The sequence below is a fragment of the Lolium perenne genome, chromosome 7 (assembly GCF_019359855.2).
Source record: "Lolium perenne isolate Kyuss_39 chromosome 7, Kyuss_2.0, whole genome shotgun sequence".
Lineage (NCBI taxonomy): Eukaryota > Viridiplantae > Streptophyta > Magnoliopsida > Poales > Poaceae > Lolium > Lolium perenne.
In genome coordinates, this window is record NC_067250.2 from 222,012,783 (window position 1) to 222,028,666 (window position 15,884).

At 46.0% G+C, this 15,884-nt stretch overlaps 1 protein-coding gene across 1 annotated transcript; it reads left to right on the forward strand.

Annotated features, from left to right (window-relative positions):
- The first annotated feature begins 713 nt into the window (after positions 1–713).
- On the forward strand, positions 714–7,735 carry LOC127313634 (uncharacterized). The gene is made up of 8 exons (XM_051344116.2): positions 714–906; positions 2,934–3,056; positions 3,166–3,224; positions 3,486–5,026; positions 5,149–5,854; positions 6,546–6,632; positions 6,721–6,898; positions 7,115–7,735. The coding sequence occupies exons 2-8, from the start codon at positions 2,946–2,948 to the stop codon at positions 7,304–7,306; spliced, it is 2,874 nt and encodes a 957-aa protein (XP_051200076.1). The 5' UTR covers positions 714–906; positions 2,934–2,945; the 3' UTR covers positions 7,307–7,735.
- Positions 7,736–15,884: the final 8,149 nt, after the last annotated feature.

Genomic DNA, 15,884 nt, shown 5'->3' on the forward strand with positions numbered 1-15,884 from the left:
GATATAGTACAAGCAAGAAAATCGCAGGCGAGGCTGTGTTTGTTTTTTCGTATATTGCGGGCGTGTGATTCGGTGCTGCTAGTGGTTGTTGTGAGCAGCATGTTTGGAGACGCCAGTGTATCTCTTCTTGTTTGAGATGATCACGCTTGCTGGCTGCTGCTGCTTCAGTGCCTTGATTGCATTGACGCAGCTGAATAACGAAGGGTCAGGTCTAGGTGTTTGAATTTGTGCTTTGAAAGGTAAATGTTGCGTTGAATTCCTCTGGGTAAGGTAACAAAATCTTGTGTTGAATTTCTGACGGGAAGGTGAATCTTGTGTTGAATGCATGCTTGATATCAGTCACATCCCAATATCCCATTGGATTTTAGGTGGAGCGGCCGAGTTCACGCCATGCAGCTCAAGCGTGTTCCTGGCTGCAGATATCTGAGGAGTATCCATCCAACAGAGTGATTTGGCACTCTTACCTATTTTAGGCTTGATGGCCATTAACTGGCACGGGCACCTACCCATCGAAGACAGATATTTTTCGTCCCAGAACTTTATTTTGCTGCATAAAATACTTGCTGGAGAAGAAAAGAAAAGAAAAGAAGAGAAATCAGATATTTGTTGTTTGGAAGAAAAGAAAAGAAATCAGCAGCAGCAGAGCAGCAGGTATTTGGTCCGGTCGGGTCGGGTCAGGTCCGGGTCCGGTCCAGCATATTCCCTTCTCTTTCTCTTCTCACCTACCAGCTCCTTCTCTCCCTCCGCGTCACCTCCCCCGTCACCCACCCCCATTCCCTGCCCGATTGTATTTCAGAGCCAGCAGTTCCTCCCAATTCCGGCCATCGCCCGATCCACCCCGCCGTCCAGACTCGGATCGGGGCGCCAGCTCCCCGGCCTCGCCGCCACCGCCGCGCCGCGGCCACCGTGCGTGCCACTCCTCTCCCCGCTTTCCCCTCCCTCCGATTATTTTTCCTCCTGCTTCGGAGATTGCTCCGCTTTGCTTCGCTTCGCTCGCCACCGGCAGATGCGTCGGCGCCGCTCGCGCGCTCGATCCTCCCGCCTGCCCGCGGGTTCCACGAAGAATCTCCCGTGCTAGGTTTTGCGCTCCCCGATCGATCCGCTCCCGTCCCACGATTACGATCCCTGCGCGATGAGTGCGATCCGTATCTCCTTTCGTGCCAGGCACGCCGATTTTTTTTTTTTTTTTTTTGATCTGCTACGGCCCAGCTCGCCTGCTCGCTACCATTTCGTGGATCGCGTGCTTCCGCTTAATTATTGTCGTTGCTAGCATTACTACTACCAGTTTTAGGGCTTGCCGTAGGCGGATTTTTTGCTTTCCGTGCTCGCCTTCTCCGCTTCCCGGTTCCAGCCAACCCACACCGACCGATCGATTGGTTGATTGCTTGTTTGCTTCTGATGGTTTCAAGTGCCGTGCGGATTCTCCTACTAGCTTAGCTTCGTCTGGAGAATTCTCCTTCTGACTGTTTGTTTGTCTGTTTGTGGTAACAAATCCATTTCTGACTTCGTCTTCTCCTTTTCCTCTACTAGGCAGCGTTTTAAATTTTTTTTTTTAGGGTTTTAATATTGGGACTTGGAATCGGAATTGCACTCTGGGGGTTTGGACTGGAGGAGGAGGAAATCTCCTGCCACGTGGTTTGCTGTTTGGTCAAGCATCTTGAAAGTGTTGTCACGGTTTGGATATATTGGGTGGGTGCTGGAATCGAAATAGCATTCTGGAGTTCAGACTGGAAGGAGAAGAAATCTCCCCGTCCAGCCGGCCACAGACCGATTGATTGGTTTATTGATTGCTCCTAATGGTTTCAAGTGCCGTGCGAATAGCTTAACTTCATCTCGAGTGCTCTTCTTCTTCTGAATGTTTGTTTGTTTTGTGTTACCAAATCCATTTCTGACTTCATCTTCTTCTTTTCCTCTACTAGGAAGCGTTTTAAAATGTTTTTTTAGGGTTTTAATATTGGAAGTTGGAATCGGAATAGCACTCTGGGGTTTGGACTGGAGGAGGAGGAAATCTCCTGCCGCGCGTGGGTTGCTGTTTGGTCAAGCATCTTGGAAGTGTTGTCACGGTTTGAATATTGAGTGCTGGAATCAAAATAGCATTCTGGAGTTCTGACTGGAAGGAGAAGAAATCTCCACGTCCAGCAGCCCCGTGCGAATTCTCCTACTAGCTTAACTACATCTGGAGTGCTCTTCTTCTGAATGTTTGTTTGTTTTCTGTGAACAAATCCGTTTCTGACTTCACCTTCTTCTTTACCTCTAGGAACCATTTTAAAATGTTTTTTTAGGGTTTTAATATTGGGAGTTGAATCGGAATAGCAGTCTGGGGTTTGGACTGGAGGAAATCTCCTGCCGCGCGTGGTTTGCTGTTTGGTCAAGCACCTTGAAGTCTTGCTACGGTTTAAATATTGGGTGCTGGAATCAAAATAGCATTCTGGAGTTCAGACTGGAAGAAGAAATCTCGTGCTGCAGCTTGTTGTTTTGGTCAAACACGGGTGGTGGGTGTGTCATTCATTTAGAGTTAACCTGAAGGTCAACATGCTACCATCACTGACACATTCAATTTGGTGCCATTGGATCATAGCTGATGTGTCACTCACCTTCTGTGTTTGCCTTTTCTTCTACTTGCCTCATATATGCTGTAAAAGCGCGGTCTAGGTTTGCCACAAGTCTGGTAAAACGATTCGGTGTATTAATGCGCGCTTATAACGGTTGGTTCACACTTATAATTGTCGTGCATAACGGTTCAGTCACACTTACTATTGTTGTTTCAAATATGGGGGGTGATTAAATTATCCACAAAACATGCGGTTTGACTTCTATATCGCTTTCGGTGGATTCTGTATTTTTTTGTGTGTAAAACTGAGGGCCATTTATATCTCTTAAGGATCTCTACACATACTTTCAGGGTTCTAATGTGCTTCTCCTACCTCTGGCAGGACTGATGCAAAATGGTATCTGTACATGGAATTGCCAATGGTACTAGTGATGGCGCTGCCAACAGGAAGATCAATCGCCTGTTTACCCCATCAGAGAGGAAGAACCCAACCAATTTCATGTTTGTACGTACCAAATAACTGCAAATTATTTCCTTTTTTGTTCCTAGACTAGAAGCAGGAAAGTTTCCGTGTTGGCACACCCTGTAATGTTTCCTTTCTGACAACTTTTCAGGAGCGTCATGTAGCTCGTCTTGAATCAAGGCAGCAGCAGCAGCAGCTGATGCAACAGAGGTATAGCCATGTTCATTTCTGTGTCGATGTGTGTATATATCTACCAAGTAATAGAACATATTTATCTTTTATGAATTGGCACGATCATCCTTCTTTCATATCATCGTTTTACAAACTCAATTGCAGCATCCTCGCAAAAAGGGAAATTCAATTGCAGCAGCATCTTGCACTAATTTTTACCTCCACCTGGAAATTCTGAACAGCTGTCGGAGATGAGTACCTGTATTTTGCTTCTGATAATTCTGTGTACTTCTCTTTCAGGCGGTGCATCATTACGACGTTCATGCCCGATTGTCTCTACCACTTCTCTGAAAATGCATCTCCACTTATTATCTTGCATTTAAGTGTCCCAGAAGAATATAGAAGTTATTCAGCTAATCAATCAAGGCTGCTGGTAGAGAGATCCACAGCATCCAATAGTATGTCTGATTCAGGTTTCTCAGAAAATACCTCTACCAAGACAAAGACAGATGCAAGGCATACTACAAGAAGGAAGAGCAAAAAGAAAAACAAGAAGCGCAGGCAACATTTCAGAAAGCCAACAGATGGATCTGAAATTACGTTCGCAGAGAGCAACAGCTCTACCCAATCAGTTGATATGATTGATTCTTGTGAAGGTTCGACACTTTCACCTAAGCATGTTGGTGATATACTATTTGAAGAAACCTTTTCTCCCAGTTCTTCTGTGAAAGAAGCCTCTGAAAAGGCCCCTGACAGTGAAAATGATAATGAGTACAATGGCTTTTCAGTTGCTTCAGTTTCAAGCGCGTCGTACTGTGATGAGACAGAACTGTCTAGACCAACTACATCATGCTTGGAATTGTTTGGACAATGTAACAGGTACTTGGATAACATTCCAAATTTGGAACTGATGGATTCATCTCAAGAGCCTCGTCATGCCAGCAGAAGTGGACACTGTAGTGGTAGCACCAAGACACTGTTAAGTTCTAGAAATGAACGTGGGCACAATCAATGTGAAACGGCAGAATTTTGCAGCTCTAGTGACGGAGTTGATGATAGTTGGCTAGAGAATTCCAACTGCAGTAGTGACTTTTCTTCTGAAAATGGTGTTGGTGTGTGCAATGGAACCCAGGCAGCCCATTTGTGCAGCGATGGTAGCAGAGGCAGTGATTTCTGTCTAGTAATTTCGAGAAAGAGAGCTAGAAAAGAGAAGAAAATGTCAATGTGGAAGAGCTTTAATGGGGAGCATGCACCTGCTGTAGTGCATCGTCCAAATGAAAAGTATAGCGGTAGCTCTTCTAGGCAGATGCTTAAGGAACTAAACACTAAGGAGTACTCACATAGACAGCATCATGTTGATAGCATTCAGCCTCAGCATGGAGCTGTGTTGAAACGCTCCATCAAGAATTTCATCCATAAGAGGAGTAATGGAATTCCATTTAAGCACTCTGAAACAGGAACAAGCCACAATCATTTTACAAGTCCAAAGGAAAACATCAATAGCAAATCAAATGCTGGATCAGGAACAAGTCACAATCATTTTACAAGTGCAAAGCAAAACAGCAATTGCAAATCACATGTTGATTTTGACAAAGAGCAGAACATTGATTTAAGCAGAAGGCTATCCAACGGTGTGCACTGCAGAGAATCAACTTGTGAGATGAAATCAAATTCAGCTTCTGAACCTACAACTCTTGAGTCTGCAAAGGGAAATTGTACTTCAGAATCTAGTCAATTAACAGATCATGTTGTAGGAGATTTTCCCATGCTGAAAAGTGGATTACAAGATTCACTCCGAGGCAATTATGCTATTGGGACAGGTTCTGGACTACAATCACCTGGTATGGCTGAATCTGTAGATATTTTGCATAGCAATTTTCTCTCTAATATGTCCAGACCTTATGATAAGATATAACAGTGCACTGAAAAGCCTTTCTAACACGCAGCGCAAATCATTTTGCAGATTCCAAGTCCATTGAAACTGACTCATTGGTCCGATGTGATGTAATTCCTTCTGTTGAAGGGAATCACAGTCTTGAAAAGTTTAGCAGTTCTGAAATGCATCTAATTCAGATGACCAAGGTTGTTAATGATGCCTGTGAGGTGCAAGTTGCTGCAGATGCCCACGTGTCTGCTGGTTATCCAACTACCGATCTTGAGATATTTCTGCATTCTGCAACTCCAGTCATTGGGCATGTTCCGCGTGTGAAAATGAGCAACTCTTCACAGGATCAGTCAGTTAGGCACTCAATTTGTCAACAATACATTTCGAATATGTACTTGAGGAATATATGGGAGTGGTATGAAGAGCCAGGGTGCTATGGGTTGGAAGTAAGAGATCTCAGTGATCGCAGTTCTATAGCACCACACCGCACCAATTCAGAGTTCTGTGCATATTTTGTTCCTTATCTATCTGCCATCCAGCTGTTTGGGTGGTCTGCAAAGAATATGGATAATGGTTTTGGTGTCGAAGAGCGAAATATGTTGGGGGCATCAAGTACCACAAGCCTTATGAGTTCTCAACCTGTGCCTGCGAAGTTGCATAAACCATTTGAGCAAAGTAACACATTCTTTTCAGAAACATCTTTCTCCGCACATGATCATGGAGAACTCATTTTTGAATACTTCGAAACAGAGCAGCCTTCTCTTCGACCTCCATTGTTTGAAAAGTAAGTTGTCTTTGAGTCTTTCGTTGTGCTTACAAATTCTAAGCATGACATCTGACATATTCTGATTTCGACCACTAGTTGTTACTTTATCCTTAAGTTCCTGGTGCCACCAGCTCTTTCAAGTGTATTCATGTCTCTTCAATCCAGTGTCTTTTTTGTCTAAAAACTGCTTATATGGTTTTACGAGTGCAACGGATTCCCATCCATTACTTTATTAGAAGCACTCAAGGATGCTTGTCAGTTCTTGTCATGAACAGTTTAATACAGGCAAGGTAGCTTTTATGACCAGTGTATAATGTATAAATTAGTATTCAGTTTGTGAACAATGTTGCTTTGCACATTCAGGGTGGCAACACACTGTTTTCCTGTGAAAACACACTGTACATGTTTTGGTGATACAAATTGTTTAAGCTGATTGGGATGGTTCTGACCAAGACCAACACGACTTATTTGTGCCCAACTGAGTAGCTTAGAGATTTGGTTTATAAGTTGTTAGCGGATTAATCACAAATATGTTGCTGATGTGTGCTGCATCATATCTTTATTTTGTGCCGACTTTCTCATGTTACTACGTGAGTACAATCTGTCTTTTCCAAAATTAAAAAGAACTTGAAACTTGTGAAAATTAGAATTACTATTTGCTGTCTTGATTTTTGTTGTATATTATTCTCACTGCAATAAAAAATTGCAGAATCAAGGACCTTAGCAGCCTAAATCTCTCTGGTGATTCTGAAAAGCTGCAAAATGTGAAACTGTGTGATCTGCATCCAGCTTCTTGGTTTGTTCCTGATCCCAGATATTTTACTCCCACTGCTTCCTGAACTTGTTGGTTTGTTCCTGATGGCGGCAGTATGTTGCATTTATAGGTACTGTGTTGCCTGGTATCCTGTTTATCGTGTACCTCATGGGAACTTCCGTGCGTCTTTCTTGACCTACCATTCACTGGGTAAATTGGTTCAACAAATGCCCTCCCCAGATATGAGTGGTGGTCAGCACACCCGTATAGTTTGCCCAGTTGTTGGTCTGCAGGGTTACAATGACAAGGTACCATTTTAACTTCTTTACGAGTGTAGCGAGTTATTGCAGTGCTGAGTGTATCCACAATGTAGCTCTAAATTTAACTGAAAACTCCAGAAAGTAGGTGCAAGCTGAAGTGTTGGCTGTCTAGTCAAAGTTTGTTCCTAGTGCTTGGTTCGTTTTGAGTTCTTGAGCTGTACATGAGAGCGAGACTCAGTTTAACATGTAAGGTCTTTTTTGTAGGGAGAGCAGTGGTTTGAGCTGAGATGTCCAGATTCATCAAAGCCCCATTGCGCTGAAGTTGTGAAAGAGAGGCTGAGGACACTAAAGCAAGGTGCATTGGCGATGGCAAGGGCTGCCATTCCTAGGGGATCTGAGAAGTCGTCTGTGAACCACCATCCAGACTTCGAGTTCTTCTTGTCTCGGTCTACCTAGGCGGCTACGCTACATCCTGGAGCGGCTATGTTCTGTTACCTGCTAACTCGTTGCAAGAATTTCGTGAAAATGTTTCAAAAAAAATTTAGAGCATGATAGATATGACATTCCACTAACCAGTGGCCGGCAATAGTTTACCCTAGAATGAAGAGGAGAGAAGGAGGGGGATACCATAATAACCCACTAACACCTGATGATGCAAACCGGGTCGAGTTTTGGACCTTGAATGTTGTACAAGTGTGCCAGGGGGTAGTGCTCAAGATCAAGAGTTTGGCAACATTTTGCTTTACAGCTCATGCAGGTAAGCAGGCCAGGTTCTGCTTCTGCAGGTGTCTTTTTTGTACAGACAAGAATGAGAGCAAGATGAGATTTGCTGCTCAAACTCTTTTTTTTCCAATGCTGATGAATGCGGAAGCAATCATTTCCGTACACTGGCATTTCCTTGTGTATTCATATGAGGTTGAAGCAAGGCATCGCATTGCTAGATGGTAGAATTTGCCTTGTCTTGCTGCTACGGATGGACCAAGTCCCAAACATCTTTTGGTCTTTAAATGGTAAATGAAGCGATTCCAGCCCTTCTATATCCTACGATCGTGTCAACAAACACACGGAAAGTAGAGGTTGAGAAGATTTAGTCTTCTGCAAACAAAGTAGTCTACTCGGGGCTTGACCCGGACTTTTGGCTCTCGGGTGCAGGCGCACCCTATATACTCTAAAAATTGTAGTAATTTCAAATAAAGTAAAAAAAAATCGAATCCTTTTGGGAATCAAAGATAATCAAGTATTGTACTCGTATAAATTTGTTTGGCCAAAAAAATTTTCACATTGACTTCAGGCAAAAAACAACAAATCTATGACGAATATAGCGTGAATAGTACTTTAATATAGGACCTTCAAGTCTGTTTTTTTCACCCAGAAAACAAGAGAAGTTATTCCATGGTGAATCTTTCGTATACGAGTACAATACATGATCATCTTTGATTTCCAAAAACATTTGAATTTTTTTGATCTTTTTCTGAATTATTATATTTTTTTTCCATATAGGGTGCGCTTGCTCCCAGGTTCACCCATGCAATTTCGACTCGGGGCTTCACTTTAATATACATACATCCTGAGTTGTAAAGTCGAACGGGAGCACTGCATTGATCTTTTTTTTTTTTTGAAGTTTTGCTGCCCGGCTTTATTCAAATGACGACAAAATATCTGATTGATAGGCTCATCTCTAGCAGGATCGCTGCTTTATTAGCATCTCTCTGCACAAACTCGAACCTAAAACCCTGAAAAGGGGAGATAGTAGGCTTCATCTCTCGTAGGATCGCTGCGATCCTACGTACCATCCTTCCATGCATTGACAATCAGCTCATAGTCTGTCTTAAGAATGACATGAGACCACCCCTTCGTCCGAGCTAGGAACACTGCATCACGACACGCCAACACCTCCACCATCCCAGGATCAACAATGTACTCATACAGTCGACATTTTGCAAGCACAAAATTTCCAGAGTGATCTCTCGCAATCACCCCTGTACCCGCCATGTTGTCTACAACTTTAAGAGATCCAGTTCAGTTTGATGAAGCCGATTCTGGATGGAAGCGAGCCGGAAATTACCGGAATCATGTGGGAGAACGTGTTGGAGAAAGATGCTTGCCGGATAGCGATGCGCGATATAGGCTGGACGGAGTATATTTGTCCAAAATGATCGAAGCTGAGGGTCCATCGGGTCCACAATGTTTTGGCCCGCAAATCATGAGGGGAGAACCACCGGTACGTAACTTTCAGTTGCCATGTGACACAAAAACATACGATGGCACCACAAAACCGGAAGATCGGCTTGCAGACTATGTCACCGCGGTATACGTCGCTAGAGGTGGAGGAAACGCAGCCGGCGGAGGAAACCGACGCTGGGCAGTAAGATACATACCGTCAGTGCTGGTAGGACCGGCACGCATTTGGCTTAATAATTTGCCAAAAGGAAGCATAAACGGCTGGCTTGATTTTGAAGAAGCATTCATGAGCAATTTCAGCAGCACATACCGGAGGCCAAACAGACCGCAGCAGCTCTCCATGTGCCAGCAGCGTGAGAATGAAATAGAACGGGATTACCTGACCCGGTGGAACTCCACAAGAAACTCTTGCGAGGGTGTGATTGAAGCACATGCAATTGCTTGGTTCAGCAATGGATGCCGGAGAGGCTCACCGTTGTGGCAAAAGTTACAAAGAAACATGCCAACTACCTTAACCGAAATGATCCGGGTGGCTGATAACTATGCGTTGGGAGATCCAATGCAACCGGCGATCGGAGCGGATCCGGCACCAAGGTTCCCACCGCGCCCAGATCAGCACCGAAACAACCATCATATCAAGAGAAGGGAAGATTTTCCGGATAGGAGATACAGAATGCAAGAAGTGGTCGCAGTGCAGGACAATTCCGGCGCTGGCGGAAGCCAAAGGTAGAAAACCGGAACTCAGCTGTGGGCAGGCCAAAAGAAACAATGGGTGGAGAAAAAACCGTGCCAGGACCAGGCCAAGTACACAATGGAATCCTCTATGGATCAGCCGTGCCGTTGACACACACCGAGTCAAACTAGGCCGGCAAACCACTTAACAAAAGATAGCTCCTGGACCAAGAGGTTGATGGAGAGAGGCATGATGAAAGATGCCAGAGACCAAGTTTTCGAGGAGTTGCCACCACCGCCACCGCTAACCGGGGCGAATGCGCAACCGTTTTTCGCTCAGCAGAACCGGCCGCAGCAGCAGGAGGAAGTTCACCAAGTGGCGTAGGGCAATAATCAGGCTCCGCCTCCAGCAACTTTGGGCCGGAATGTTTATCATGATCCGGATGTGTGTTGTGTGGTGTTCGTAACTGAACCGAGAGACCGGCAAAGTATGCATCGCCGTTCCATGGAAGTGAACGCGGTGATACCGGCAGTACCAAAATACATGCTATGATCAGAACAAGAGATCACCTGGTCGTTTAAAGATCATCCGAAAGATGCCAAATCTGGGCGGATATGCTCTGGTGGTGGATCTGATAATGCAAGGTGCTGGTGGACAATGGTAGCAGCATAAACATCATGTACCGGCACACTATGCATACGCTTGGCATAACTCCAAACATGCTTGAGCCAAGTCACACGACTTTCCACGGCATCGTCCCGGGATTGTCCTGTTCGCCAATGGGAAAAGTCCGGGTTGATGTGCTGTTCGGCGGTCGTGACAATTGTCGCGTTGAAAACATTCTGTTCGAAGTGGTTGATCTCGATAGCCCTTACCATGCACTGCTGGGGAGGCCGGCACTAGCGAGGTTCATGGCCTCAACTCATACCGCATACCTAAAGATGAAGATGTCGGCACCCAATGGTCCCTTAACCGTGGTTGGAAACTATAAGGTCTCGCTGTAGACCGCTTCCGCCGGATCAAATTTGGCCGAATCGCTGGTCATAGCAGAGGAAAAAAGGAGAATGCAAACCCCTGTGGCGATGGCTCAATCCTCCCAGCTGAACTTAGCGGCAATGAGCGGCCAGCTTGGCGCACATGCTTTCAAGCCAACAAAAGAAACAAAGGACATTGTGCTGGATCCGGCTTACCAAGAGCGCACCGTTCGTATCGGTGTCGGCCTGAGTGAGGCATAGGAAAGCGCGCTCGTCAACTTCCTCTGTGAGAATCGGAACATCTTCGCCTGGTCTACTGATGACTTGGTGGGTGTGCTGAGGGAGTTGGCTGAGCACTCTCTGAAAGTCCGGAAAGACGCGAAGCCGGTGAGATAACCTTTACACCGGTTTGCTGAAGATAGGAGGAAAATCATTGGAGAAGAGGTAACAAAGTTGCTGGTTTCCGGTTTCATCGTGGAAGTACTGCACACCGAGTGGCTGGCCAATCCGATGCTGGTTGAGAAGAAGAAATAAGAAGACCCCAAGGCTCCGAAAGCGTGGCGCATGTGTATTGACTACACCAACCTGAACAGGGTCTGTCCCAAGGATCTGTTCCCGCTACCCCGGATTGATCAGGTGATCGATTCCACCGCTGGTTGTGAACTGTTGTTTTTTCTGGATGCTTATTCCGGTTTCCATCAAATTCCCCTGAAAAGGAAGATCAAATAAATACTGCGTCCATTACCCCGCACTGGGCTTATTGATATGTCACTGTGCCTTTTTGTTTGAGAAATGCCGGCGCAACATACCAGCGCTGTATGCAAAAATGCCTTCACGATCAAATCGGTAAAAATGTGTAGGTCTATGTCGACGATGTCGTAATAAAAACGAAAGTTAAACATACTCTGATCGGTGATCTGAGGAAAACATTTGACAACTTGCGAAGGTTCCGGATGAAACTCAATCCGGCAAAATGCACTTTCGGCGTTCCTGTCGGAAAGCTGCTCGGTTTCCTGGTATCAAGCCGCGGTATTGAGGTTAATCCGGTAAAAATTCGGGCCATCGAACGTATGGACCTACCTCAATGCCCCAAAGATGTGCAAAAGATTACCGGAAGCCTGACATCTTTAAGCCGGTTGGGTGAGAAAGCTTTGCCGCTGTATGCCTTAATAGAAAAATCGGATACTTTCGTCTGGACCCCGCAGGCAGATGCAGCATTCAAGGAGTTAAAGAAAATGCTCGCCACCGCTCCAGTATTGGCTTCACTGTTGGAAAGGGAACCCATGTTTCTTTACATAGTAGCAACAAACCGGGTCGTGAGTGTTGTGGTTGTGGTAGAAAGGCAGGAGGAAGGAAAAACCATGCAGAGGCCGGTATACTACCTGAGCGAGGTGCTCTCCCTCTCAAAGCAAAACTACCCGCATTTCCAAAAACTGACCTATGGCGTGTTCATGGCCGCCACTAAGCTCAAGCACTACTTTGAGGAGCATCCGATGAAGGTGGTGAGCGAGGCACCTACCTCGGAAATCATCGGCAACAAAGATGCCAGCGGCCAGATTGCCAAATGGGCGATTCAGTTGTCACTATAAGTACCGGCCTACGAAAGAAGGGACGCCATACAATCACAAGCTTTGGTAGATTTCTTGGTTGATTGGGCTGAGATGCAATACAAGCCACCTAAACCGGAAGTAGATTACTTGAAGATGCACTTTGATGGATCCAAACTCAAAGAAGGTCTCGGTGCAGGAGTGGTTCTCACCTCACCAAAAGGGGATCACTTAAGATACGTGTTGCAAATACACTTCATGGCATCAAATAATGTAGCTGAATACGAAGCTTTGGTTCATGGGCTCAAGGTCGCAAAAGAAATCGGCGTTCACCGGATCATTTCTATGGCGATTCAGATCTGGTGGTACAACAATGTTCCGGAGATTGGGATGCAAAAGATGCCAACATGGCCGCATACCGGTTTCATGTGCAGAAGATTGCCGGATTCTTCGAAGGGTGCAAATTTCACCACGTACCACGGGCAGAAAATGAAGCCGCGGACACATTGTCCAAGCTAGGCTCATCCAGGCAAGAAATTCCTTCCGGAATAGCCTTGGCTCACCTGAGGAAACTGTCAATCAAACTGTGTCCGGAATCCAAGTCAATTTTTGTACCGGAATCTCATGTTGTGCCAATGGACATTCATGAAGGAAACCCGGGGACTGCTCCAACTGACCCGGCCACTTCGGGATCGAAACCGGAAGAAACCATGATGGTGGATTACATGGAGATTGACGTGCCAGTTTTTCTGGTTCGGGAAGCACCAACCTGGGTAAAACCTATTAAGGAGTTCCTAATCAACGGCGGTTTGCCAGCTAATGAAACCGAATCGAGAAGGATCCAAAGGAGGTCCAAGGCGTACACCATCATCAATGGTGAGATGTACAAGAGAAGTGTTACCGGTGTCCTTCAACGATGTGTGGAACCGGAAGAGGGAAAGGAAATGCTCCTAGAGATTCACCAAGGAGAATGTGGGCACCATGCCTCGTCCAGGGCGCTGGTGACAAAAGTGTTCCGGCATGGGTTCTATTGGTCCACAGCTCTAGAAGATGCTGAGGACTTGGTCCGGAAGTGCAATGGGTGCCAGAGGTACACCAAGCAAAATCATACCCCATCATCCGGTTTAAAAACCATACCGATAACTTGGCCATTTGTGGTGTGGTGCCTGGACATGGTTGGACCGTTTAAAACAGCGAGAGTGAACATGACTCACATTTTGGTGATGGTCGATAAGTTTACTAAGTGGCTCGAGGTTAAGCCAATTGGACAGTGTGATGGGCACACAGCTGTGAAACTCTTGAAAGATGTCATCTTGCGGTATGGTTACCCGCACAACATCATTACTGACAACGGAACAAACTTTGCTCAAGGAGAGTTCAAATGCTTCTGTGACGATAACAATATCCGGTTGGATATAGCCTCAGTGGCACACCCACAGGCAAATGGGCAGGTTGAAAGAACAAACGCACTTGTGCTTTCCGGTATCAAACCGAGGCTTATCGAGCCACTCGAGAAAATGCCAGGATGTTGGCTTGATGAACTACCATCAGTGCAGTGGAGAATAAGAACCACACCAAACTGGTCTACCAGATACACACCATTTTTCATGGTATATGGAGCAGAAGCGGGTCATACCAACCGACATCATCCATGACTCACCACGAGTCCAACTCTATACGAAGAAGAGGTAAAAGAGGCCCGAGAAAAATGTTGTTGATTTGCTCGAGGAACAAAGAGAGCTAGCCTTGGCAAGATCGGCCATATATCAACAAAACCTCAGACGCTATCATAGCCAGAAGGTAAACCCGAGGGTATTCCGGGAAGGAGATCTGGTGCTACGTCTAGTGCGGCACACTGAAGGATGGCACAAACTCTCACCGCCGTGGGAAGGGCCTTTCATTGTGATGAAGGCTCTACACAATGATGCCTACTATCTGATCGATGCACAGGAATCGAAGAAAGGAAAGAAGGATAGGTCAGGAGAGGAAACCAAGCGACCGTGGAACATAGCTTTGCTTCACCCTTTTCTATTCCTAAAGATGTGATGTAAGGAGTTCCTTTTTGTACATTATTTGCTATAAATAAAATGCCGGCACCTCGAATCTATCTCGACGACTGCCTCTACCGGAATCGCATGCAATGTGTTTATTTTTTTCGTATACCGGTTTGATTGTTGGAAACTTTCCTTTCCGGTTTAGTCACGTGCTAAACCTGAATGTGAATCTTCGACTTAGCTGATTTCCGCAACCCTGCTTCATGGCAAGCAAGACAAACCGGAAGGATTTAAGCACGTGAAAAACTAAAAAGAAACCGAAAACAAACAATCCGAAGAAAGTTTAACTAACCCCGGTCATACCAGTTTTTTGTGAAAAATTTCGAGTTTTTTTCTCTAAGTTCGAGAAAATGCTTGCTTGGCAAAAGAACTTTGGGCCTCATACGTCAAACACCATGCAAGATAAAACTAGAACGAACCGAAAAGGTTTCAATCACACAAAGTACTGGTTTAGCATATAAGCTTAAAGAGTCAAGCATGCAAACCTAATAGCTACTTAGTTCACCACAACCGGAAGGACTTAAACTGTATATTACATGCTCCCACCCCGGCATACCGGGGGAAATTGAACAACATTTTTTTTGATAAGGCAGGACAAGGGTTCATAGGTAAAGCGGAGATGAGCTCTCCGGGGCTTGTTCAGCATTGGCAGGTGCTTCTGGGGCTTGTTCAACTTGGACATGTGCTTCTGGGGCTTGCTCAGGGACAGCTGGAGCTGGTTCTGGGATACCGGCAGCTGGTTCCTCAGGGGCTTCCACCTCGGCATCAGCTTCGCCCTCTCCGGCTTTTTCTTCCTCCTCCTCTTCATCTTCAGTGAATTCTTCTTCTAAATCCTCTGGAGGAGGAATGAAGATGTTGGTGGAGGCGTAGCTGGCAATCCGGTATGCGCGACCGCGGCGTGCAGTAGTTTTCTCTGGGACCTTGTTAGTGGGAGCATCTCCGCGCATGCTGTGCAGAGCGTCCAGGTCCAGATTTTCATACTGATGAGGACATCCCTACTACACTACTACCTCCTTCACTGCAAGATGAAGACGATCCTGCTATGAAGCTCAAGTCCAATGAAGTCAGGATTGGACCAATGACACGAGCTTGTGCGAAGCTACTCAAACAACATGTGAACTTGTTCCTAAGTGATACTTTGATCGATGAGAACTTTATACCGCCTAAGTCCTATTACTTATGTATGATCAGGTATGAGGAGGGAGCAAGCATCGCACGAGGAGGAGAGGACCAGCTGGACAAGAAGCTGGACGTGAAGCTGGACATGGAGCTGGACAAGAAGACATCTCATGGAAGCGCAAGGGAGGATAGGGACGCATGCGCGAGGGGAGAAGAAGAAGTCTAGGTCGGCGCCAGGACTAGTCAGACCGGCCGCCACGCCGGCACGCCCGGTCCCAGGCCCGGTCCAATCGGGCGCAAGACCGGCCCAGCCCGGCGCTGACCGGACGCCACGCTTGTGCCAGCCGGGCACTATCCAGTAAGCCTGGACGCCTAGCCCAGTTCCCACCCGGCGCCAGACCCAGTTGAAACCGGATGGCTGATACGTCACAAACGTATCTATAACTTCTTATGTTCCATGCTAATTTTATGACAATACTCACATGT